Source organism: Oxyura jamaicensis, chromosome 10 (assembly GCF_011077185.1).
Source record: "Oxyura jamaicensis isolate SHBP4307 breed ruddy duck chromosome 10, BPBGC_Ojam_1.0, whole genome shotgun sequence".
NCBI classification, from domain to species: Eukaryota; Metazoa; Chordata; class Aves; order Anseriformes; family Anatidae; genus Oxyura; species Oxyura jamaicensis.
The window spans coordinates 5,751,893-5,778,304 of NC_048902.1; the positions used below are offsets into that span (position 1 = coordinate 5,751,893).

Sequence of the window (26,412 nt, forward strand, 5' to 3'; positions counted from 1 at the left end):
CACTCAAGCTATTAATGACCAAACTAATATCCAAAAAGAATTGGTCTCACTGCAACAGGATATGACCAGGAACTCCCCCAGAAATACTTCTGCTAAGACCATCAGAAAGAGTAAAGATGGAGAGGAAAATACATCCTGTCCTTTAAGCGTACAAACTACAGCCCTACCCAGGATCAGGGAATGGAAGCGATGGAAGCTAGTTTTGTTCACTCACCTGGGCTGGAAAGGATTCGTCCTTCCATCTCTCTAGGAAGTGTTGTGAAGCCAGGTGGCATTATTAACAGCAAATCAGCATGCACTAAAAGCATAGTTCTTGTAGAGGAGGCCAGGGGCATACTTAGCAACCACCTACTCTGATTTCACTGTAATGCCACAAAATTTCACCTGCAAGCCCTTTCCTTTTGTCTCTTTCACGCTTTTCTGTCACTTTCCTATACCTTTTAACCATCCCACATTTCAGACTAGGGAGGAAAAAGATGACTGGAATGGTGACATTTGTCTGACACCATCTTTTACTGTCATCTATTTTTCTCTAGTTTGCAACTTATTATTTATAGTCTCAGACACAACGCAGCTGAGACTAAAGAAAAGCAATACATAAATCACTATTTTGTAAACAAGAGTGTTCTTTACAAGCTTAGGCACAATGCCAATGAAGATATGGATTATAGAAATCATTAGTTGCTTGGAGAGGCAAGAATATAACCTCATTGTATTTGAAAGAAACAGCTTGGCATTTTAGGCTAGCAAGACTGACACAGAAAGCATAGCCTTCCTGTGAAACCATGTCATGCAGAGTGGTGATGTGCATGTGCTGAATAGGTCACATGATATATATTGTTTAAATAGATAAATGATACTGACATTACAGTCTTGCTCTTTGACAGCTGATCAGAATATTCAAAGATATCACCTGTTTATTACTGTTAGCAGTTACAGAGAGAAAGGAGAGGAGAGAATCAGGTATGATGCATTAAGTATTTTCATGGAAACACAGCAGTATACGTATAAAGAGATTATTTAGAGCTGTCCTGCTAAATTTTAGACCTTTAGATACCAACAAGAATATTGTTTCCTTACCTTCTTGTCATGGCTGCTAGCAGTTTTATGATTGGAAGCTGGGAAAGACAGCAAAGACAAGGATGCTCTCATCACCCTTCACTAAATGAACTCCATTCATTTTGCTGGTAGTTGAAGGTAGCCTGTGACCCTTGGTTACAAGAATGCTGAAGAATCTCTGAACCATAGGAGCGTTTCAAAAACTAGACATATATCCATCCCTCACTTTCCCTTTCTCAGCTTTTAGTTTGAGTTGTCTTTCTGCAGGCTTTTCTGTCCCACTAGGTTCTACTGATGCAACAAATTGAGTTGGCAGATACACACATTCTTACCTAAGCAGTGACCATATGACAGAGTACATGAATTATTCAGAAAGGTATAAAAGCACCTTTGGTTCGATGCTTTATTCAGTTTATCCTGCCTTTTTGCTGAAGTAGGTTGTTAAAGAGAAGTTCAAATTCATATTCTTAATTCAAACAAAATGCAGGAACAAAGGTACAGGTATTTAAAAAGTGCTAAGCATTCAGGAACTCAGACAGCGCAGTCCATCCTGGGCATCCACCTTGAAGGGGGATCCAATAAAGTCAAGGAACACATATTTTAGAAAACAGAAAGAGTGTGATGAAGTATCCTGGAAAAGAAAAGCCTAAAAAGGCTAGGGTTATTCTGCCTTGACAAAAGAGAATGCAAATGTGGCTGATGAACGTACAGTACAGTAAAATAGCTAAAATTATGATGAACTGAGATTTAAGATTTGGCTGACATTACTGAGCAAGCTTGAAATAAAGGCCTGGAATGCAACTGATAATAGAATGTAATATGTAATTAAAAAAAAATGTTTTCCATTATGGTTAGAAGTGTAACTGCTGATATTTTAAAGAAGGATCAGAGAGCTGCATGGAACATCGCTTATTTTGGTTCTCGGATGGATCGGACTGTGGTTGAGGTTAGGATAAGAATTTTGCATTACTTATATTTCTCTGTCATTGTAGCCATTACCAGTGTAGTATCTGAATCCATGTTCGTCATTTTGTTTTGGGTTGTTCTAGTTAGCAGTGGTGATAAAGGTAAGTCCGTGTGTAATCTGTGCTCCTGGATGGAGTAACACGAGCACTTCGAGAGCAAGCAGTAATGGACGTTAACTTAAGATGTAAACTTGCTGTTATGAAATTCCCCTTTCACGAAATATTCACGTATGTCTAAACAACTCAATGAAAATGTTACAACACACAAAATAAACCAAGGATTTAAATGATGGTATGGTAGCTGTTGCTGCTCCTGCCCTGTAGCAGCAGTTCTACATGCACTCAGGATACAAAGAGCCAGTAACCTACTGATTTAATTACTGCATTTTTTAAGATTAAAATAAAGATGCCCACACCATAAAGTGAGTTTGTACTAAATGCCTGGGTACATGCCTGCTAGAAATCTGAGAATTCTAGTTCAAAAAAAAAAAACAAAAAACATTCCACCACAGATGATAGAAATAGCAGGGACATGCACACTTCTGCCATGCAACCTGTGAACCTAGTTCCTTGGTGCTCTGTGTCCTAGGCCTGCGGCGAGCCGTATGTCCCAGTGCCTAGTAACGTGTCAACTTCAAAGCATTTTGTGGATTTGGACATTTGTAACACTCCCCCATATTGGGCTTCCGGTATCTAATGACAGTCAAACTCACACTGTAAAAGAAGTAATGTTTTCACTGAGAACAGTGCTTGAACCTCCTCGTTTTCATGGAATTAGTAGAGCTTAATACTGCTGGAATTTGCTACTTCTGACAGGTTTGGTTGAAGTTAGCAGAGACATTTAAAAGCCATTGCACAGAAACACAAAAGCAGATGCAAAAAAAACATGATTGCATTTGGCTTGCTTGGTTATGAAATAAGTCTCTGCCAGAATCATGAATTTAAAACTGCTTCGTTTTAGTTTATAGGAATTCAGAAATTTGAGACTTTCGATTTTTTTTTGGTTCCTTTTTCAATAGTTGATAAAGAATCCACCGTTTGTCTAACATCAAAGCTATGTGTTATTCTCTTTCTTGTACTCAGAAGATTAAAGGCTTGTTTTTCAGATATCCAAAAGTGTTTGTTTATAAGCAAGAGAATAACATAAATGAAAATATTCATAAATACGTCAGTGCCTTTTTTTTTTTTTTTTTTTTTTTTTTTTAATAGCAGCCATTCTTAAGGAACACAGACTGGTTGGCTGAATGTTTTTTTCCCAGGATAGCATTTCCTTTCTTGGAGGAAGAGTGCTTCAGTTGCACATCTATTTAACTGTCTGCTCTTCATCCTCCCCACCCAGCCTTGTCAGTGTTTCCAAATATACCCTTAATTATGTATATAAAAATGTAGAAACGTAAGAATAGCACAAAGTGGCATGTGCAGTTTTCTAGTCTGTTTTCAGGACAACATACAATTCTGTTCCGTGAAGCAGCAGAACAGAGAAAGATCACAGAGCAATTTGTTTCTGGCTTACTGTTTCTGATTTTGCAGTCACTCTAAGAAGTCCCAGGATACAAAGAATTTCTTTGTTACTTCATGGCCTTGGCATATGCTTGAAGATGCTAACGTAATGTGCAGAGCTCCTACATAAGATAAATTGAAAAGATAGCCCCCAGTAAGTGGTTAGACTTACTAATATTTTATTCTGTAGGGCAGCAGATACCACGTTTCCAATTGTTCCGATATTATTTCCTAATCTTCACACTGTAATTCTGAAACTGGTTTGTATCCCACGTCTCACAACCTGTTTTGGTATTTCAGTGACTTGTAGGTTATTTTTTAAGCATGCTTAGACCTACACAGTACTTAGTATCATTTTTAGTTGTCGTTCAAATGCTGGATATCACACAGATAAGCTAGTGAAACAGAAAGCACGTTACTCCAGGGACTGTATAGGAGTGTCACTGTACAGGAAGGGAGGCCTCAAAACAATATGTGGATCAGAGTAATGTCAACAGTGCCCTAAAAGTACAGCGCAAATCAAGCTTGGAACACATCGGATCTTGTTCCACCATCTCTGTAGTTCCACCATCTTTCCTATAACTACATATAGTTGTCTCAATATAAAAAACAGTTAACAAATACAAAATAATACAGAGGACCTTTATATAACATTGTAAGAACAGACTGGCCCTGCTGACTTCTGAATTCTTTCCAGCAAGAGAGAAGAGAGGCATTTTTAAATGCTGCTTCTACAGTTTGGGTAACTCTGTGGTGCCTCTGGCACTCAGCCCTGACAGACAACGCAACCAGCAGGAGCACCTAGGGCTGTGCTGCTGAAACGAATTCCGAACTCAGTGCACCTGCAGATCTCACTTAGTCTTACTCAGTGAACACTTCGAGTTTCTTAATGCAGTTCTGTGCACATTTTTTCTTTTGAACTGGGTGGAGCTCAGGAAGAAGCCAAAAATGTTCTTGCTTGTGTAATTTTCAGTTAAGATCAGATGATTTTGATTCTCAAGTGTGATGTTTTTCCATTAGGTTGTATAACTAAACACAACATATATGATGTCATGTGCTCTGGCAGAGGATCTGGAAAGGTTGCAGTTCATGGGGATTTAGAACATGGAAATCCAAAGTTATTTAAAATGGTGAAAAATAAGAATATTTATTAGAATATTCATTATCTTTGAAAGGCATCTCTTGTCAGTCTCTGAAGAGTAGAGAAGCTTGAGTTTCTTTTTGCTCCCTTTATTTTCAAGCATAACAGTTTATCTTTTGAAGACTTACCTCTTTGAGAACTGCTACTAATACTCAGAAAGCAGAAAAATATTCTGCGGCCAGGACATAGCATTAAGAATCTCAATATAGACGTTGACACACTTGACATGTTTACTGCAGTATTTAAGATTCATTTATTTATTTTAAACATTAATTTATAGGATCAAATTCTGTAGCCATTCTAGAATGACAAAGTTCTGAGTACAACATGTCCATGAGTTAGTGCTTATGCAAGAAAGTTGTACTCTGGCTGCATGTTCCCTAATGAGATTAGGCAATTGATTCTTACAATCTCTCATTCTGTTGATTGCTTTACTGCCAGTAAAAGGACATTTATATAACTTACCTGCACAAGAAAACCACATCCCTTCTGATAGAGGAAAGAGACTGATGACAGACTGAATTTCCACACGTGGTTTTGGAGCAGGAGCTAGGTCTTGTCTTAATTAATACCCCGCAGCAAGTTCGTTCCAGACCATGTGCTAGTTTTTTGTGAACAATAGTGACTCTCACATCTTCACACAAGACATTCAGCATTTCCTGACAATACAGCTTTTCTTTGAGGAGCTATTGCTAAACCTCACCGAAGGTGGGAAGCTCTCTAGATAACTCACTGCCACCAGTAGAGTGATGCCAGCTGTCAGACAGTGTAGTCAAGGGAAAGTTGTTTGGCCAAGAAATTTAAAGGCAACTCCAAGAAGATATGAATGAAGACTAGAGAGGGCTGAGGGGGGAAAATATTTCCTAGGAAGGAGGAGAACAGAAAAGAGTAGAAAACGAGTATAAGAAAGGCACAGTGCCTCACTGTCTTTGGCTCAGAACCCCAATCATCACCACCACCATCGCAAATATCAAATCAGACAGATGAGTATGAACCTGAATGTTCCCAGCCAGATCTGATGAGCAATGAGGAGAGGGGGAGATAGATTGTGCAATATCTTCATCAGCTCCCTGTTAGTGCTGGATAACACAGTTATTACATAATCCTGCTCCAGAATCTCTTCCCTCATTAGGAACTGAACTGTTATGCCTATTTCTGGCTACCAAATGCTAGACATTTTTAAGAACAGTGATGCCATGCCAGCTGATCAACAGAAAGGGACTTTTTTCTGCTTCCTGATACTGTGAACAGCAGAAGCAAAACATTGCATCTTAACCCTTGCCTTCCTTGTCTGAAAGCAGACACTGCATAGGGCAGTCCTTCTGGTGAAGAATGTTTGCTGATTTCATTTGTAAAGAAAACACAGAGAAAATTAACTTGGGCAACAAAAATGTCCAAAGCCTTACCAAAAAAGATGCCATTGCTCAGGGATGAGAAACGTCAAACCTGCAGGCCAGACCCAGCAGTCAGACCATGTCTCATTGCCCTTCTTGCCAAGGATCCTAGAGTCCTTCCACTGTCATAGAAGTGTATCTGTTGTATGACCAAAACACAAGGAGAAGGCTGATATATCTGGTGGCACAACAGACTAGCACGTCCCACCATAGGCAGGAGCATATCCAGCAGATGACTAGATACATGACTAACAGCCAAAATATATTTGCTTCCCATGTTTCACATTTCCATCAGCAGAACAAGAGAGGAGACCCTGGAAGTTTGCAGGAGAAGGCTCAGGAGGACACTGAATGGATTTACACGTTTTTTTAAGCAACAAAACTATGTCCATTAAATCAGTTGGTAGAGTTTTTATTCTTCATAACACTTGTGGGGACCTAGGTTTTTAACCTTTAGTTCAAGGGAAGCAAACTGCAAGCAGTCCTGTTAATCTTAGCTGCCTTTTTCTCCTTCCCAGGCTGCACAGCTAGTACAGTGCCCAGCTGCAGACCTCCGGCACTGCTGTGCATGGGCACCCAGTGCTGTGAGAGATGTTTCCAGTGCCTGAGATCTGCTGAGAAGTGCATCAGGTCACCCAACTGATATTTATTTGAGCTCACTGGATCACTGGTCCTACTCTAAGCATCACGGGTCATGGTTTTTAGGATAGCTATTGAAAGCAGGCTGCTCCATTCAAAGTGGCACATTTACCTGGTAGGAATAACGTGCTGCCTGCCTCCCACCTAAATGAGACCTAAGGCAGTGAACAAGAAAAACTATTGTACCTTGCAACAAATACAGAAAACACAAGAGGATACAAGGTGAGAGCCTCACATTTAGTGCCTCAGAATTGCCGTCCTGTATTTTCACTGTAACTGTTTTTAAGTAGCTGTAGAGAGGGCTTCATCACACCTTCTGAATTTTTACAGTGAGTCAGACATAGGGGCAGCTCGGAAGTGAATATCCTAGAGAGCTCAGTACAGATACAGTCAAAGTCCAGAAGTAAAATCCAGCAGACTACCAGAGATACAGAATGTGACATCCCTGAAAGGATCGGAATCTCTGAAGATCCAGTTATTAATCAAGGTATCAATCATTTAATCTCCAGCACTTCTTAAAATGTTGGAATACCACAGTGGCCTCCCTCTGTGGTGGAGAACGCCACCACCTCCATCCATTTAGTGCTAAGTAGCATCTGCCTCACACCCAACCTTTTTGTTCTAACTTTTGCATATGAAAAACATGGATAACGTTGCTGTCTGTCTCTTCTAATTATGCCATGTTCAATCCCTGCAGGTGAGCGGCCTTTTGAATGCAGCTGGCAAGAATGCAACAAGAAGTTTGCTCGCTCTGACGAGCTGGCCCGCCATTACCGCACTCACACTGGAGAAAAGAAGTTCAGTTGCCCTCTCTGTGAGAAACGCTTCATGCGCAGTGACCATCTGACAAAGCATGCCCGTCGCCATGCCAATTTCCACCCAAGCATGCTCAAGAGGCGAAGTGGAAGCAATTCAAGAACAGGGTCTGTCAGTGACTACAGCCGCTCAGATGCCTCAAGTCCTACAATTAGCCCTGCCAGTTCCCCATAGATCTACCTGCACTGGATGTCAGCACTTTGCCTCTAATACTTAATGTGGAGTTTTGTTTGTGTTGCACATGTTTTAAAAACTCTGTCACTTCCCCTCCTCAATTTGTCCCTGCCCCTCACCTCCTTTTTTTTTAAATCAGTAAATAGCTGCCTCCCACTGCAATTTCCAATCAGATTTTCTTGGCCATTCTAACCTCATGGACAGATGGATTTACATGTGACTCCTGCTGTGTCAATATCCCATACATTTTACAACCATAACATGTCCTCATGATTATTCTTTATAAGAAAATGAAACAATCTAAAAAAGAAAAAAAAAAAAAACGACCTCAGGTGTCAAAGTAGTTTTGTAAGACCAGATTGCACAACATGAGCATACATCCACTTAGAAATCAACTGTGTTGGATTGTGTCCCCCTTCTCCTTTCTCAGGGATGGATATTTATGTTACACAATAACTACAATGAAGACACACCCTAACCGCAGCCTTATTATGTAAATATATTTGCACTCAGAAGCTTTTTGTTAGGTTCTTTCACACACTGGGGAAAAAATAAACAAACAATACAAAAACCAAACCAGTACTGGAATATAGTACCAGACTCTTCCATTGTTTGCTTTCCTGGTTATACGTCTACATTTGGGAGCACCCAAACAGGAGTTTTCTTTCTTCAAACTGCCCTCTACTTGCTTAATGCTGAAGATGCTCCAAACCCAACTATCCCAAAAACCTTTGTGAAGTTGATAAACTACTAATTTTTGTTTTACACCGGATAAAATTCTGAGAAAAAATTCTAAACGCGATGCCTTAAGTAAATAACCTAAATCATGAGGAAACACATTTACACTGGGTAATATTGTATTGCAAAGTGGCATGGAATCTCAGAGGCATTCTCTCTTCTCTCTCTCTCCAAGTCATTAAGCTCTCTACGCTGCCTGCTCAGTATGGGACCAACAGAATACTCAAACCAAACCACATTGACTTGAACAATTTTCTTTATCCTTTTTTTTTTTTTTTTTAAACTATGGAAATAGCATAACTTAACCAATGCCCATCAAAAATTTTATCAAGGTACTTACCTACTGTACAGCTGTATGTTAGCAAGACAAATTGCTTAAGACAGTCTCTGTATCCTGTTGCATCACAGTCATGGTCTGATAAAAGGAAGCGGAAATCACAAGGTATCTTCTGACTAGGAAAATAAATATTCATTTTTAAGTGTTACAAAAAAATGGCATTTCAGCTCAGCAGGCCTTCAAGTTTCTCAAAAAGACACATACCAGCATAAAGAAAGGATATCTCATTTCTGATTAACTGCCTAAAAACAGAAAGGGAATCTTGGCTGTTTTTCAATAATTTTCAACTATTGGGCATAAGATAAAGCACTAGAAAGTAGATATTTATGTTTTATATGGTAAAAAACAGCAAAAGACCAGAGCATTGTGATGTACTAGTGACTTGACTAGCAGCAAATATGCTTTCCTTGTTATGGCTGGCTCTGATGGTGCATATTATAAATTCAGGTCCTTTTGATTCTGGAATTTGAGGGGGAGGGGTTCTTGTTTTTACTATAAAGTCTAAATTCAGTTAAGTGTAGCATGGTGAAAGAAAACTCTATATGCCAAACGTGCCATTTGATATCAAATTAATGCATCTGCATTCCAAATGAACTTGTATCATAATTGCTGCTTTGCATTGATACAATTTTGCAAGTTTTTTTTTGTACTGTATATTAACTGTGAGAGGCTAATATAGATTCCTGAGTTGTTTCATGGGTACTTCCATAATATTTACATTATTCCTAATTCTATAGTTGTATGCATCAATACTTGCAGATACTTCAAAGTGCAGATATTTCAGTATTTTCTCATGTTGATTTGCTTCAGATTCCACCTCTAGAAAATCACATTTTCCCCTTCTGAATTGGAAGTCATGCTAGGCACAATTCTACTGCCACATTTACAAAAAAAATGAAGTAACATCGCAGTTTTGTTGACAAGCATTGCTGAATTTGTGTGGCAAGTTGCCTAACCACTGTATAGTAGGGGAAAGCCAGATATGTTTACTTCCATTGCTTTATTTTCTTTTTTAAAATCTCATCTACTGAGATAAAAAATGGCGACAACTTTATGCTATTCAGGTAAGAGGAATTCACATTCCAATCATTTCTGTGACTGATAAAAGTGTTCTTGTGCTGTAGTTAGGAAAGAGGCAATTAAGATACCCAGCTAAAGGAATTTTACAGGTCAGCTGTGCCTTGTGCACATACTTCAAGTCATAAGCACATTTGTCATTATCATTACATCGCAATAGAGGGATAAGGGGGTGGAGAGGACATTAATATCAGCAGCAATCATAGGGTTTGTGTTTTGTCCTCAGTTTGTTGTAAAATCACCTTCTCCAGCAAGACCACCATTTAATCCATAGCAAGGGAAGAAGCACTCCAGTCCATCCATTTAGAGCATAATATTCACCACGAATCAGTAGATGCATTATATATATATTTTTAAAGCTTAGAGAAAGAATATTTCCACCATGTTTTATTAGTACAAGAATTATGGGTACATGAAGATTATGCAATAACCTATTCCGAGACAAGAACTAGTTAATCATTAACTCAAGCAGTAAACTAAAGCATTTTATGCCTTTTCCTTATAGAGCTTACTAATGATTCTCCAAGGCTTTGTGGGGCAAAAACGATTGGGTCACAGCTGAATTTCCAGTTCAGCCAGTTCATCTAATAAGAAGGCTGGGAGACTATATGTATAAACCAACGTAGCTATGCTTTCAGGAAATTTCTCTGAAATTGGCCTTTTTTATTTATTTTTTTGACTTCTTAGCTATAGGCACCTCAGAGTCTGTTAGAATGACAGTCAAATTATCAAGTTTTAAAATCCTAGCTAGAGCTTCAGATATCTCCATTAAATGTTAAATGATGGCTCTATAATACGAAGATGAAGTCCAGACCACTAGTAGTTTTCATGACTGAATGTGAAGAAAACTTCTCTCAGCATTCTGATGCAGTAAACTAGAGTTTGGGGGGTTTTAGCATCTTCTGGGAAGCAGAAACAGCAGTAAGGTCATAAGACTATTCACATGATTGCTTCTCCTAAATTTTGCAGATATGAGAAGTCTGAACAGCTCAGATTATATTTTGAAATCTGGTTACTTACCCAAACTAACATCAGATTTTTACCCTTTTGTTGTTTCGCCCAGTTGTGTGACCTAATCCAATCTTCTGGTTTAGCAGCAGACATGACATCTGCAGGAAATAATTGCTCTGGCAAGGTGCAAATCTTCTCATAGGGTTCCTAATTTCCCCATGTAACCTGTTGAGGTGGGTCCCCACAAACTACAAAATTGCTTGATTTTTTTTCCTTTTGATTTCAGAACACAGTAGCAGGTTTATTAAGAAAGCTCTTAAAGTTTGCTTTTTTTTTTTCAAGCCATGATTCTGGCTTACTCTCAGAGTTGAGCTGAACTACCTTGCTATAGAAAAAAGGGTGAAAATTAAAGTCATCACCTCGCTACCATCATTCAATTGGAATTAGAGATGCTCACAGTCTCTCCAATCTGTCAACTCAGATCTTTGCATTGGGTCAAGTTGTTAATTGTAGTACGTGAACACAGGCAGAAATGAAAGGTATTAGGGTCCTCCAGAGCGCTACTCAATTTTTTACTGATATAAACTCATTCACCCCTTCCATTAACCTCATCCTGCACAAAGGCCTAAAGTGCGTTAACGGCCACGTGAATTCCTCCTTCTTAGAAAACAGTCCTGAAATCTAGGCAGCTAGATTTTATTGTGAGAATTGTTTGTATCTGCAGATTACTTGTTCCTTGCTTTTGTAATGTATGCATGGTATTTGTTTACATTAAATTACATAATGCAAAGGTATATATTTATAACAAAACATCCGAAGTCTGTTTGATGGTAACACCTAATTCCTGTGCGTATCCTACCCTCTGTACTGCATTGATATTTGCAATAACTTTTAGCTCTGTGAGCCTCTGTATGTCTTTAAAACCTGATTACCTTCTATCCAGAAGTTCAGTGCTTTTCTTGTTTCTTGCATCCAGGCAGGACAAGGCTGTCTGAGGAGCAAACCTGTTTCTAGCTATTCACATTCAAACTGGTTTTCTGCAGTTCTTTGCCATGAGTTCTAGGATTTTAGTGTGAAATGCATTGTTGTTTTGAGGAACATGATTTATGAGGAAAGATTAAGGAAAATGAACTCTACATACTAAAGCTTGCCTATGCATTGCCATTTGATTTACTAATTTCACCAGGTGATGCCTACAAACTGACTTTCAGGTGCTCTTTTACTCCTTCACACCATCTTTTTGTCCATTGGGTGCTAACACAGAGTCTATGTCAGTGAATGGTATGATGAACATCTGTATTTTTAACGTTTTGGGGGATAAAGCTGTAGCCTTAGGCAGTAGAAAATAACTGTTATTCTTGTTTACCCCATAAACCAGAATACAGAATGCAAAAGCCCATCCACTGGTATAGGTTTTATACATATATGGATTTATATAAGCATATGCACATATATATAAAAATATGTGTATGTGTGTATATTGTATAGTATGTGTGTGTATACATAAATATACAGCAGTGTGCATATACTACACACAGAATAACAAAGGGATGTCTACAGAGCAAAACTAGGTATCCGTTTCATTATAGATAGAGGTGGGTCTGAACCAAAATCCTGGATCCAAACACCATTGCCTTTGGAAAGTTTGAATCTGTGTTTTGCGATCTGTGGTTTAGTTTCATCTCTTGTTACAGCTGTAGTTACTTGTGTATATATGCATTCTGGGGGACGTGTGTGTGTGTGTGCACATGTGCTTATTCACATGTGTATGCCTCTGTGAATGACAATATTTGTGCAAATGTGCACGTTTATGTACATACTTTCAGCTTTGGTGAACTGTAATGTAACTGGTGTCATCTTCTCTTGGACACTTTTATCAACAGCACACAAATGCTTCCATGGTCACTTTTCAACTCTATAAATCACTACATTGAAGTATTATAGTTGTACAGTTATATCCTCATCTATTCTTGCTCTGCTGTAACTATGTATTTTGTACTGCATAGATTATATATTGTGATAATGTCTATACAACAGTAAAAAGGAAAAAAAGGAAAAAGGAAGAAAATTAACAGCCGTAAAGCATCGTCTTAACGTATATGCATGGTTAGTGAGGTTTACATTTTCCAAAATAAATCTTATAATATGAAGCGTTGCCTTACCTGTAATTTCATTCTCTGTTATTTCATTAACTGTAATTTCATTCTCAGTTAAAAAGCATCAGCTAGGTAGTATTTCTGCTGTTAGTTTGAGGTTTGATATGTTGTTTGATGTCTTTGTTTAAATTTCAGTCAGCGCTACTGTTTAAAATGGGATTTTTTAAAAACTATTGAGAAAATGTTTGTGTGATGTTTGTTTTGTATTCTTCTTTAATACATATTTTAGAGCTGCACAGTGAAATTCCTTTCTCAAGGCTGGCATATACTTTGTTTTTCTTTACAAGATAGTTATGGGATTAATATACACAAATCGAAGCTCAGAGTCAACCATCCTTTCTTTCAAAGCCTAGTTCTTTGCAAATTTCTGATACCATCTCCACAAATGGCAATGTCCTATCAAAACAGTTGCAATTTAATCTCACAGTGCCCTGAAACGTTTTCTTACCTCATTTTAGAGATGATGAAATTGAAGCATGAGTGATGGAGTGACTTCCTCAAAGATGCGAGGCTATTGCAGATATATGTCTTTGTCCTCCTTTGGAATTAACACCACACCCACAGGAAAACAATTTTGTGTGCTATAGTGATTAACTGTCTACGGAACATTATATCTGATTGCAAAAATAATTTGAAAGAGTAGACTACTATTGAAAGATGAAAGCTAAAATATCCTCACCAAGCCAGGGACAACTGTGGAAATTACTTTAAAATCAATACATTTTCTTGTGTGGGAGTGATGACAACTGTTCAGAGCAAGTAACTTGGAGAGGCATTATCTTTAACAGCAGCCTTCCCCGTGTGTTTACTGCTGTGTTGAACTGTCACTGCTATTCATTATCTCTGACCACGCGCCAGTTAGCTTGTACATCTCTATGTATCTATGAGCAACTGTTGCTCTATAATTTACACAAAGGAACTAGCTAAATCACATAAATGCTTAAATATGTTAATGCAGTATTTATGGGATCTTTATCTGGGAATACCATACTCTTTGGGCAGGCAGTGGATAGCTTTGACTCTACTAGTGAACCTCACTGGAACAGAAGATAAAATGCCTGTGTCCAGCAGAAAACCACAGGCTTTTTTCATTCTTCTCTACAAACATTGGCATGATGTGGCTTCTATCTGCTTTCTCAATGTCTTTGGTATATATGGGAAATTCCAGGTTGTGAGAGTCCTTAGGCAAAAATTGCGGTAAACTAATACCAAAGTGTGCGTACTTCATTGTCCATAAGCCTGACTTCTGACGATCTGAAACTGAAGAAGTTCAGTCTGAAACTTCTTCAGTTTCAGATTGACTGAAGCAATTAACCTCACCCTGCTCCTGGCAGTCCTTCCCTTGAGTTTGCATCCTTGGCTGTCTTCTCACAGCATTCACATTTCTTAGTTCCATTTTTATCCCTTAACAGGTAGGCTACGCAGCTGCTTTAGAAGACTAATTGCTTTCTGCTACTTGGTTCCTATGGATAGGGACATTTCTGACTACTACCCCTACCTAGTTTTTGGCCACTTGCTCCAGCTGAATTCACTGTTTGCACTAGATGGAAAGGTGGTGAGGTGCATTTTTTCACTGCTGCTGGAAAAAGTTGGTAATAGTCTCCTGCTCCTCTTCTCTATTAAAGGACAGGTTTGAACTTTTTTGAAAATACAGGTTAAACAGTGCCTTTAAAGAGTTATGTATTTGTGAAAATAGATTCTGAACAGTAGCACTTCTGAAGCCTTCCTACATGAAGGCTCCACCTCATGTTTGATAACAGAGGAGCAGAAAAAGATCATTTACTGAACTTTCTGGAAGAAGGAAAATAGAAACAAATCCTTCTGAAAGGATATGCCTTTTCAGTCTGAGCATGGAGTTGTTGCCTAGGTTCCGTAATGTTATGTGCATCCCCACACAGACACCCACACTGAAATATGTAACACATTCTCATCCACAGAAGAAACTGCTCCTCTCGGGTTGCTAAATATATGGGTTTCTGTCTTGCCTGTGACTCAGTGCTCGTCACCAGATGTTCATAGGCTTGGCAGCAGTCCATCAGCTCAGAAGAAAAGAGATAATGCTGTTAGAATTAGGATGGGACTTTTGTATTCACATTTACCTGTGTATGATTGCTGTCTTCGAAGTAGTTCACCTCAAGGGTCTTTGCCCCAGCTTTTCAAGGAAACACAGCCATGACATGCCTTCCTATTGGACTGCAAGAGATTAAAGTGACAGAAATATAAATATACTATCAACAGAAAGATAGAGAAGAAAGAGAAGACAGGTTGAAATAAAATTTAAAAAAAGAGATGAGGAAAATGAGACAAGCCAAGTGTTCCTAGCAGCTGACTAGGAAGGCACCAGGATACACGTGGGGCTTCCTAAAGAACTCCAAGGTGACCAAGCTGGGCAGCATCTTCAAATACTGAGGACCACATCATCTTCTCTGTGAGCAGTAGAAAAGGGACCTACGTTAAAGAGTAATTCAGGCAGGAAAGTACATGTCTAGCTAGCTACAGTGCATTGCTGGCACGGCTAAGAGTTTAATGAGATTTTTTGATAGCCTTCTCAATCCATACACAAGACTAGGGGGGGGAGTCTGGATGCCCAGACATCTGGGCAGCAAGAGAGGGAAAGGGAAGCGTGAATGAACAATGGCTTTGGCAGTCAGCTTTGTGTTCTGGGCAGCACAGAGAACAAGATCACATTAACTGAATGTGGAGAAGAAAAGAACAAAGAAAAGAGATCCGAGAAAACCTGAGTGAGGTTTTAGGCAGGAACAGGCCTCAAAGGTCTATGAACATTGGGAACAAAACCTAAACACTTACAGCTTAGTAATAACTCTATCTCACTGAGAGCAAGCAGCTCTACAGCGTTAATTGGTGCCTCATCATAATAGTAAATAAAGGACCAACCTGCCCAACCTGACTGGCACCGGCAGGAATTAGTTTTAATCTTTCGCTCCTGCTGGCAGGAACGAATGTGCAACAGGCAACGAGGGGTTGGCATCAGGGGCTGGGCTCCGAGAGGCTCCGAGGTGCTGTTGCTGGCAGGCCTCTGCCGAGCTGACGGTTGTTCTCTGCGTCAGTGCCTAACCGCGCTGCCGGAGCACCCCGCAGCACGTCTGAGCCTGCTGAGCTGGTGCTGGGAGGTGCGTTCCGGAGGCTCGCGCAAACAGAGCCACGCTTGCAGCACATCCTCTGCCTCAGACCACAGTGCTTGCTACCACTTCCCTCGCAGGGGCTAAATCCAGGCACCACCCTTTCCGTGGGGCTGTTTGTGCAACCACAATGCTGTCTGTAGACATGACATTCAAGTCATACTGTCCCCGAGCTCACACGTCACACCTTTACCACCCTGTCACCCTCATCACAAATACCGTAGCAAGTCAGTAGTAGTGGGCACAGAAATACTAACATCAGAAGGCCAATACTGTACTTTCTGTGAGAAGTAAAGGCTTGGAGCCTGCCCTCCTGACTCACCTGAGTTGGCAAGAAGCCTCCAGAAGTCAGTTGGAAGTGAAAACTGAACCGGACCCCTATTTTCCGTGTTCCTCAGACTGCAGGAGGAAAAGACCACTGAGGAGTTACACAGGTATCCTGAAGTGCTGCCATTCTAGGATTTGTCTCTTAAAGCTTGCCATCACCAACTTAAGCAGTGCTTTGCAAATTCAGATAAAGATTTACCTTCTCTGCCTGTCGTGAGCTGAGTTAGACTCAGGTTGTGTCTAACACGTCAAGATGTCCAAGCTAACGCTGGAGGTGATTCAGCTATATTAACGTGACACTGCTTGGACTGACAAATAGCCCTCAGCTCGTTGGGCAGAGCATCATTTTAATGTGGTTGTGGTTACACCGCCCAAGCCGGCTGGTTCTGAGCTAACCCAAAAATCCTTCCCAAGGCCTACCCTGTACGAGCTGGACATGGCCCGAGGGGAAGGTGCAGGATGCCCAGAGGGTGGACAAGAGGACACCAGTGAGAAAGAAGGGCTGGCTGGAGGCCAAGAGAGAAATGTGCTGGCCAGGCAGAGAGCTTCAGGTGTGTGGCAGTGTAATAGGAGGAATGAGAGGAAAAAATGTGGGAAACAGATCAATAGTGCAGTGAATGGGGAAAGTGAGGTTAAGAGGAGGAAGACTGGCATAGAAAAATGAGGAAGGAGTATAGGGTAGGGCAATTCTATATTATTTTACACAGAGAAAAAGAAAGGGCTAAGGTGCAAAAATCCAAAAGGAGGTCTGGGGGAAGGAGCACGATAGCTCCTGCGGTGGCATTTTCAACAGACTGGACACTGAGATATGCCAGCACATAACAAATAGGACGGTGCATCTTTAAGAGCCCGATGTTTGTATTTTCCCATGCTCTCCTATTACTGAGATAACTTACTGAGTCATTTCTCTGATCCTGGAGACAAACGGAACAGGCACAAAACATAACAAAACAATAGCAACGGGAAGAGAGAAGTTCCTCCCTCCCCATTCACCACACACGCGTTTAACGTCAGCCATCTGAGCGCACTCAAAGCCTCCAAGCGGAAGAGAAACAAGGAGCAGGCTGATGGCGCTGCTTGGTGCACGTGTTTCAAATCAAGGTCACCTTCTCTGCCACTGCACAAACATCTAAAAACATGAAAGCTGCAATTGCAATCCTCCAGTCTGGTACTTGTAAGTATTGTATCCAGTCTCCTCAGATAAATGGCTTTTCCACAGAGAGTGAACTGCAGCAGGAATTTGCTAGCTTTTTAACTTCAAAGCTTTTCACTTCAAAGACCCCACAATTTTTCTCCTAAGCTCCGTGCCCCACCCTCTGCAAAAACGATGGCAGTTTGGGAGTCTCACAATGCCACGCTGAGAAGCTCACAGACTGCAGCCTAACTTTCGTACTACGCTTCTAATAGTCCGTCACAACCGTGATCTCCCTGGAGGGGAGTAAGGAAAAGGGCACCCCCTCAAGTAGCTGCCCCCCCGCCCAGGCTGCGCCAAGACTTCCTATACCAAAGGGCAGAATCACCACTGATCGAGCAAAGGGCATTTTCTCTGTCTCTTTAACCTGTGCTGAGAACGATCTCATGCCCTGTGATATTACAAGACAATAAGGCCCCGCAGAGTCACAGAGGTTTGGTTTAAAACGTAGCCTTTTGGTTGACTCTGGAATTAGTCAAAAACAACTCCAAGCTTTCCCACTATGGGGCTCCCGTTCAGACTGCAGTTTTCAGCCTGCTGCAAAGAGTAAGATGGTTCGTCAAGAAGGCGGCAGAAGAAAATTTAGTTTGGGATTGCTACTCTCTCCTCTCCACCTCTGCAGCAGGCCCAGCACTGGGCACCCTGTGAGGGCTGGCTGCAGGGACAGGCAGACCCCTGCAGGACAGCCTCTGCCTATGGCCCCGGGAGGGCAGCCACCCTCGGGCAGAGGGCTCTGAGCAGCCATAGCACGGCCTGGCTTCTGCACCTTCCCTGAAGACCGGGTAAGGGATGGTTTCCCCTTAATGCGCCCTCGCACGCGGCTGGACTGAATCACCGGGGTGAGGAAACACAGGCGAGCCCAGGGAACCCTGCGAGGGTGGGACCGCCCAAACAGCAGGATCGGGTGAATAAATCGGGGCTGGCTGCTGCCTTCCCTGTAAGGAACCTTCCATTAAGGCTCCGCTGGATATTTTTGGACTCCAGCTCTCTATTTTTAGGAGGGATAATTAATGCAGAAGGAAATAAGGAAGGAAAATATCAAGCTTCAAGTCCATGTCTCCACAAAATTGTCCACTGTGATTAAGGAGGAGTAAAAAGGAAAGGAAGGGTTATATTTCATGGGTAAAAATATGCTACAAATCACTGTAAAAACTGTATGTTACATGGTGTTTGCTAAGAGACAGGAAGAATTTCTGGAAGACAGCCTTTCACCACTTAACTGCTATTAAAGAGGAGTGAATGCCCAGCTTTAAAACACAGCTGTACCCTGGCTGTGTTTCTGTAGAGCTGGCAGCTGTGCAGAGGCTGCTGGCGTCTCAGCATGTTGTGATCCCGCTTGGGGAGGGGCTGGCTGTGACCTTGAGAACAACTGGCACAGGCTCTGCCCAGCTCTCTGCATGAAGTCAGTAAAAGAAAAATCACAGTCAAGTTGCTTAACACCCTCGCCATCTGCTAGAAAACCGCGTGAGCCACATGGAACACCCATCCCAGCACGGCTGTATTATTCTACGAAACACGGAAATATTTTCTGACATGAAAAAGCAGGTCCTTAAAAGAGCATGCCTGAAACACGATGGAACAACATGTGCAATGCTTTGTAAATTCACCTATTATTTAAACGATAACAGTGGTTTAGATTCCCTCAGCCTTACAACACCGACTTTAATCAGTATTAATGTTGCCATTGCCTGCAGAAGAAAAAATCTGAGTTTTCCCTCATGCTTCTTTATCTGTGTCTTCAATTCTCATCTCTTTCCAAACAGCAACTGCTTCAGAACAGGGCCTCCTTGCCTGCGTGCTCAGCACCTGCAAGGCACCTTGCAGTCAGTACAGACCTGAGTGGCACCGCCACCCTCCTCCAAGGAGAAACGCTGGCTCCTTACTACCCAACCACAACCACATTCACCGTTAGACACAATTTTTTGTACTGTAGGGGTCACCTCATTTTAGACTGAGTCCAGCTTGTAAATTCCTGACGCCGCAGGGAACATTTGCGTGAAATACCTACCAGCAGCAGAACGTGGCAGAGGGCAGCAGTCAAACAATACCTAAAACAGTACCTCCCTTTTAGGTGCCTCTAAAAAGAGTTGGCTCTTCACTTTGGGAAGCATCACACACAAATTTCTCTTCAAATTAGAGCTGCCATTTCCTCCAAGCATGACTGAGAGCTGGGAAGGGTTGGAGCTGGCAAAAATCCCTGGGAATTAATAGTATTTCCTAATCATACCTGTCCTGCCTGATAAACACTTGCCCCCATGCCTCTAATTAGACAGAACCTTTTGCAAACCCACTGAGGGTCTGTTTATTTCTAAGGATATTTGAGGATCTGTTTATTTCTAAGTCAGGGAGATAGAGGTCAGCTCTGAGGAGTTACAAACCTATTGGAAGAATAGTGATGGACTTGTGTAATGAATACTGTTTCTAATTTCAAAGAGGTTTACAGATGTGAATGAGACTGTTACAAGAGTTTGAACTACTGACTGCTACCCACATTTAAATTATATGAAGCGCTATACAGTAAAAGTTAAGTTGAAGCATTTATATTTCTTATGTGTGCAATTACTTTTGATAATGAAGTGTTAGAGCAGTATTGTCTAGAAATCTCAGAAGCCCAGATTTATAAGATATTTATGATAGAGCTAATGAGCTTCTGGCTTCTCTGATAATTTCCTCCAAAAAACAGGTCACTCTATGAGCAGCAGCAGCTAAAAGCAAAGCGGACTGGCTGTGGTACAGGTTTAATCAGCAGTAAGATACATAGTCACCGCCTAGCTGTCCAAATCCAAGCCCCATACCCAGAAAATACCAAAAAGGCAATCTGAGAGCAATAGCTGTCATTGCCACACAGGAAATAAGCTCACGGAGTTGATCCAGCTCTCAGGTGGTGATAACTTAGTGAGTCACTGCCGCTGACACCCATGGCTACCCCACAGACACATGCATGGAGCATTGTCTGGAAACAGCTTTCCTTTTCTTCATAATTTCCAAAGTTAAAAGCTTTCTTTAAAGAAGGAAAGCATTATTTTTTAAACAAGCCTCCTGCCAACATTTAGAGTCCTCTAGATAGCGCATGTGCCAGCTCTCTGTTTTCCTGGAATACTGTGCAGAAGACATGAAGTCAATAACAGGTTTTGCAACCAACCAATACCACATTAAATTCATGATTCTCCTTCTGTTCACATAACTGATGTTAAGTGGAGAATGTTACCTATCAGCACTACAGAGAGAGAGAGACAGGAATTTCCCCCTGCAGTTACATCCCTTCAGGTTCCATTCTGGAGCTGAGACGCCATGTATTCCTGATGCCCTGGACGAGAAACTGGACTTCAAATCTAACTGGACTCTTCTGTATTATGTTTATCCATACACCAACACTAGTGTGCTGGTGGCACGTACAAGCAACAGAAAGAGCATATAAGTTACGATCATGAAGATCTAGTTTCCTGAGCCATCAGCATTCAATCTGGGGCCGGAGCACCCGGTGGCCACCAGGGCAGCTCACAACCAAAAAGCCAGCAGGGACAGAGCAGATGACAGGCACTGAGCTGACAGCAGCATCTGCCTCAGGAGGAGCGCAGTTCAAGCTAATGTAATTTCAAACAGTGTGGACACTGACTTGTGGAAGTAAGGAAAGGGAGAGCATCACCTGTGAGGTTTAACAGAAGGTTTCATGGGGCCAGGCTGGGTGCTTGTTCTCTCCTTAACTATACCAAAGAGCTTACTTGCTGTTCCTACACATCCTGCAACGGCAGGGCCTTATGTAGGCAGTTCTCTCTGATCTACCTGCAGTAAATATATTCACTTCCTAATATACACCTATTAGCAACTGGGACCTACACTAGCCACTGCCATTTGGCCCATCTCCTTCCTACTTATTTCAATTAATTGATCAGGGTGTTTATTATAATTGGCAGGTGAAGACTAATGTGTGAGATTCTGCATTTCAAAAGAACTTGGACATGCCATAACTTACATGCTGTTGAACCTTGCGTAAGAGGTACAGTTTGATAGGTCTCCTTTACTTTCATTCCAGTCACTCCAACAGTTTCCAACCTTTGCATAATTCCGAGGATGATTTGCTGTAGAATTAAGAAATTGAATTCACTCTGCACAGCACTGAGACATGTTTTTCTATTCACGTGGTTCTATGATCTCCTTGAATGAACAGAGTGACTTAACATTTTCCCACACAGACAAGCAGTGTTTTCATCTTACAAGTGTAAAATGGGGCAGGGAGAGGGAAGCCAGGAATCACATGGGAATCTCTCCAAGAGCTCAGATAGCCACCATGGCCTTTGCTTCACCAGTCAGATTTCTCTTAGGTCTTACACTGCGTATAGCTAGATATTTGGGCAAATGGTACACTCGAGGTAATAACAACCTTATTTTGTTAATTTCTTGTCTTAGATTCATAGCACCTTCTGAGCTTAGATCAGACCTTTGGCAAGTCTTGTTAAACATTATTGTTAGTTCCAGGCATAGCCCTGTAAGGTCTGTCAATTCTCCCTGAAGCCTTCATTGTCCCTCGGGGAAATAAGCACCTGGCACAACAGCCATAGTTTCTGCTTTTGTTTTGGGATCCTTCTGTCCCTCTGACTTCTCCATCTCTGGCTTTCACCTTGTTTTTACATTATTGACCTCAAAGGGCAAACTGCAACATACTCCCCATTTATGGTACGCCCAAGCTGTGGCTCATACTTCCCACCTGGCAGTTGTGATGCAGGTGCTCTCAGTGGTGCAATGCCATTGTCACCAATCCCTTTTACACTGAAATAAGACAAGGGAGACTCAACCCCTACAACAGGGAGGAAAAAAACACATTTTCCCCACATGACTGGTACTTACCCTAGACCTGTGTTTTATAGCTGTGTTCAGTTGCCTGCACTGCTTCCATTTTGCTTCCTTTAGCACTATTACCAGCTTTATCTGTGCCTAGCATCTAAGTAAGGTGGAGATTGGAGAAAAGGTTCCCAAATTATTCGTTTAAAATGCATTCTGAATCACTTCCTTTTCTTAGAAATGTTGCAATGAAGAAAAATGTTGCAACAGGATAATAAGTAGAGGGAGGCTTTCAAATATGGTGACAACTCAGTGATACACAGATTTGATTAAAGAGACTGTGGGAAGTAGAACCTGAGGAAAAGCCAATGGAAGTACAGGACAGATGTAAAACTGAAGAGCAGAACTATTTGCAATGAAGAACAACTCAGAAATGATTAGGAAAGAATTAAGAGCGAATAATAAAGGGTAAGAACAGTGAGAGGTGAGAACACCTCCAGTGAGGTGGAACAGTCAGAAACTGTTCAAATGGAGAAGGGGTCAGCTGCAAAGTATAGCCACATATTATGAAGAAAGCTGTGCTTTTTTAAACGTAAGTCTATATCAAGTAAAATCAAGTTTGCACTTACATTTAATGTTGTAAAAAATCCTTTTTGTTGTTGTTCTTTTCAGGCTAATTATTTACTGAAGCATTTGCAGTATTAAAATACAGTCAGATAAGCAATATATTATATATTTAACTGTTCTGGCTACAGAGCTGCCCTCTAGTGCTAGGGGTAAAGCTTACCTGATGAGTAATCTGTCCTGCAATTTATCAGTCTCATAAATCTCGAGGTTTAGAAATCTGACTCATGGGAACTCAAAAAAAGCTCCTTTTTAGAAATGTTTTCCAGTTACTCGTGCAGTTTGACTGAGCCATCTGGATAAAATGCAAATGAATGAAAAATACAAGAGAAATTTAAAAAAAAAAAGTTTTCCTGTAGCAAAGATACTACTTCTACATTTAAACAACATTAATAGTAAATTAATGTACTTTTATATGTATATATATATTTATATATATTTATATATATAGGATTTAAAGTTACAAAAAAAAAAAAAAAAACTATAAATGCTAGTTAGTCTGGTGAGGAAAACAATTCCACAGAAGAAAAATTGAATCACTTGTGACAATACCGACAGGCTGAGGAGAATTCCTTTTTATCAGCACTCTGCAGATGTGGGCTAGTTCCTCTTCTTTCATTAACAAATCCAGCTTTCACTCTGTGCCATTAGAATAAGCATCCATCACCAGTTTTCTGTGCAGCAAGCAGTATGTGATACTAGCAGCGCGTCCTGCATCCCCACAGCAGGAGATCAGCGGATGGTAACTGGTAACAGCTGTCCGGGGGGACTCTGTGGTTATGCAGCAAGCAAACCACCCATGAAGGAGGTTCACCCAAAGCCCAGCCTTTTTACAATACAACCCCAAAGAAGCCATTATTTACTAGCACCATTTTTCCTGTTTAAACCTTCTTACAGAAGAGATTAGAGACAAGCAACATAAATCACAATGCTATTTTCAAAACTTCTGTATTGACTGAGTATTCCTCCATAGTATTTCTGAGTATAAAGGAAACATAACTAGCACAACCTGATGGAATCCGAGTGTTTGGGTTTTGGTTAGGATGCTAATCAGGAAGGACAACCAATGCTAGATTTCAACACATAATGCCTTACATTGCTTTACTGTCCTTCCCCCCAGGGAAGTCTTGAAGTGTTTCTTGAGTGTAAATTCTAGTTCTGCAAACTAATCTGCCTTGGGTTTTCCTGAAACACTGTTGGAGTTGATATAGCTCTAGAAGGATGCAGAAATCTGATCATATTGAACAAATTGCATGTCTATAGCCTCTAAATCGATACAAAAAGAGGACAGATGAATTATTTTGTGTACTGCTGCAATAAAGGTAACACAATCCCAGCATCAATCAGCCAGGCAGATAAGTTTAATATTACAATGTCCTTATATGTAAGAACCATATTCCTAAAAACTAGCATTTAAAGCTATGTGCACAAATAGCTCTACTAAATACTCTAAGGGTTTGTATTTCAAAATATTTCAAGTTCAAATGGCAAGGTATTTTGCTTAAGAAACAGATATACAAAGTGCTTTAGACATATCACATGCAGACCAAGATTTTTAGTTGCTACCGATGGCGGGCTTAATTTTTTCATTTCCTTTTATTTTTAAGCAAGTTTAGGTACTTACTTTCAGCTTGCGCTTGGGCTAGCAGATAGAAGGATAATTTTCTACCCTTGCACCCTTCCTTCTCTGGCTATTACTCCATCTTCTCCCCCATCAGAAAGGTATGTTTTATAATGTGATCCTGTGGCTTGCTGACATAGGAGGTGGTCCTGCTACTCTCCTCCCCTTCTTCTGCACTGCAAATGCTTCCTTTGTGCCAGTGCTGGTATTCTCATTACCCCACAATGAGCTGGTTTAAGAAGTCAAGTCAATAGAAAACTATCACAAAAAATACTGTTTTGTAGGCAATACACTGTCTGACATAGAGGAAGCTCTCCTACAAGGGGAAGCTCTCTCAGTTAGCAGTTCTCCAAGTTGCATGTTGATTTTTTTCTTGTGACAGCCCTAAACCTTCTCCCCTGTCTGGTAGCAGTGTTTCCCTGATTGCCGGTCAGAAGACGGAGATAGATGTAAAGCTATTAAGCTTCAGAGAACTTTTTCTGTGAACATTTCTACTCTTTGTTTTTGGTAAGAGCAATAATCTCTGAGCAGCATTAGTGCTCTTCTAAGCCATTCCTTCTGTAATACTCAGCGCAGTTAGTCCGGTCATATCAGTCAAGAAGACTCTTCAGCAAATGCATAGATCTGAGCAGCTCCATAACCCCTGCTGATCCTTAGCTTCTCTTCTGTCTTTTAGGTCCAGTACGTTTGCATGAGGAATAAAGGAAATCCTAATGGCAGGCTGGCACATGCAGATGGAAACTGATGGAACCTTTGAGAACTGCAGAACAGGTTGATGTGTTCAAAGATTTTGATCTTTGCTTTGGAAATTATTTAATCACTGATTTATCCCCAATTCAACGACATTGTCAAACAGCAACTACTGAAGGTAATGGTGTACTGTGAACACAGGCAAAATAATGAAGTGGTTAAGATGGAATTTTAATCAAGAATGAAAGAAGGGTGAAATAAAAAAAGCAACACTGTATTCTGTTATAGAAAATAGGCCCTTTCAAAACTTTTTAGCTTACTTGAAAAGATTAGATGATTAACTGTTCAAACATTTTGCCACCAATCCAGTGTCTCAAAGGAGGGCCAGCCCTACACTATCAAATAATTTTATCAATCACCAGGGAAAAGTACTTAAGAGAATTACTATCAAAAGATTACATGATAGGGTGCCAGTACAGAGTAATCTGGATTGCTCAGTAAAAATCAAAAAACAAACAAACTGCATGGGTTTGATACAATAAAGATTAAGTCAGACATTTAGGAAAAATAAATGCACACCCTTAGCTACTCACCAGATGGAGGTCTTTAGCTCAGGAAGTAAGAAATCTGAAAAAGACTAGGTCAAAGAGCAGCTGAATGAGAGTTCTTTGTACATCTTATACCCAAGGAGACTAAAAACGTTTGAGAATAAATATACAATATTTTCAGTTAGGGAAGCAGGTACTGAAACTTAAAAACTATCAATTCTTACAGAGAGTCAGAGACTAAATCAGAAGAGAGGCTGCGATGATTGACTCACCTCCTACCACAGCCTGCAGCAGGGTCTGTCTGAATTAACTCTCGTTGGAGCTGGAGTATATTTTAGAGAAAAGCTTTCAGTGTAATTGAGGTACCTACAGATCAAGGGATATGTTACAAAGCTGGAGGAGAGTCAAAGCACAGGCATGGGAAAGGTTGCAGAACCGGAGATACACCTTTGCAACACCCCTGGAAAGCGCAGTCTATTCAACTTGACACAGAGATGGTTAAGGGATGGCCCTGTCACAGGGTACAAGTACTTCAAGGGCAACA

The 26,412-nt window shown here is 40.8% G+C and overlaps 1 protein-coding gene and 1 long non-coding RNA gene across 3 annotated transcripts in view; one reads left to right on the top strand and one right to left on the bottom strand.

Annotated features, from left to right (window-relative positions):
* Nucleotides 1–13,280, top strand: part of KLF13 (Kruppel like factor 13) — a 33,110-nt gene extending 19,830 nt beyond the window's left edge. Inside the window, exon 2 of the mRNA XM_035336017.1 lies at nucleotides 7,396–13,280. Within this exon, the coding sequence (XP_035191908.1) occupies nucleotides 7,396–7,688 (293 nt within the window). The 3' untranslated portion in view covers nucleotides 7,689–13,280. The remainder of the gene's footprint in view (nucleotides 1–7,395) is intronic.
* Nucleotides 8,708–25,132, bottom strand: LOC118172242. 2 transcript variants are annotated; one of them, XR_004753601.1, is made up of 5 exons: nucleotides 24,634–25,132; nucleotides 21,580–21,685; nucleotides 16,410–16,486; nucleotides 15,047–15,140; nucleotides 8,708–8,841 (listed from the first exon to the last, which is right to left on the bottom strand). It is a non-coding gene; the product is annotated as an uncharacterized LOC118172242 (long non-coding RNA). The 2 variants fall into 2 exon arrangements; XR_004753600.1 differs by lacking the exon at nucleotides 16,410–16,486 and having other exon boundaries at nucleotides 24,634–25,130.
* Nucleotides 25,133–26,412: the final 1,280 nt, after the last annotated feature.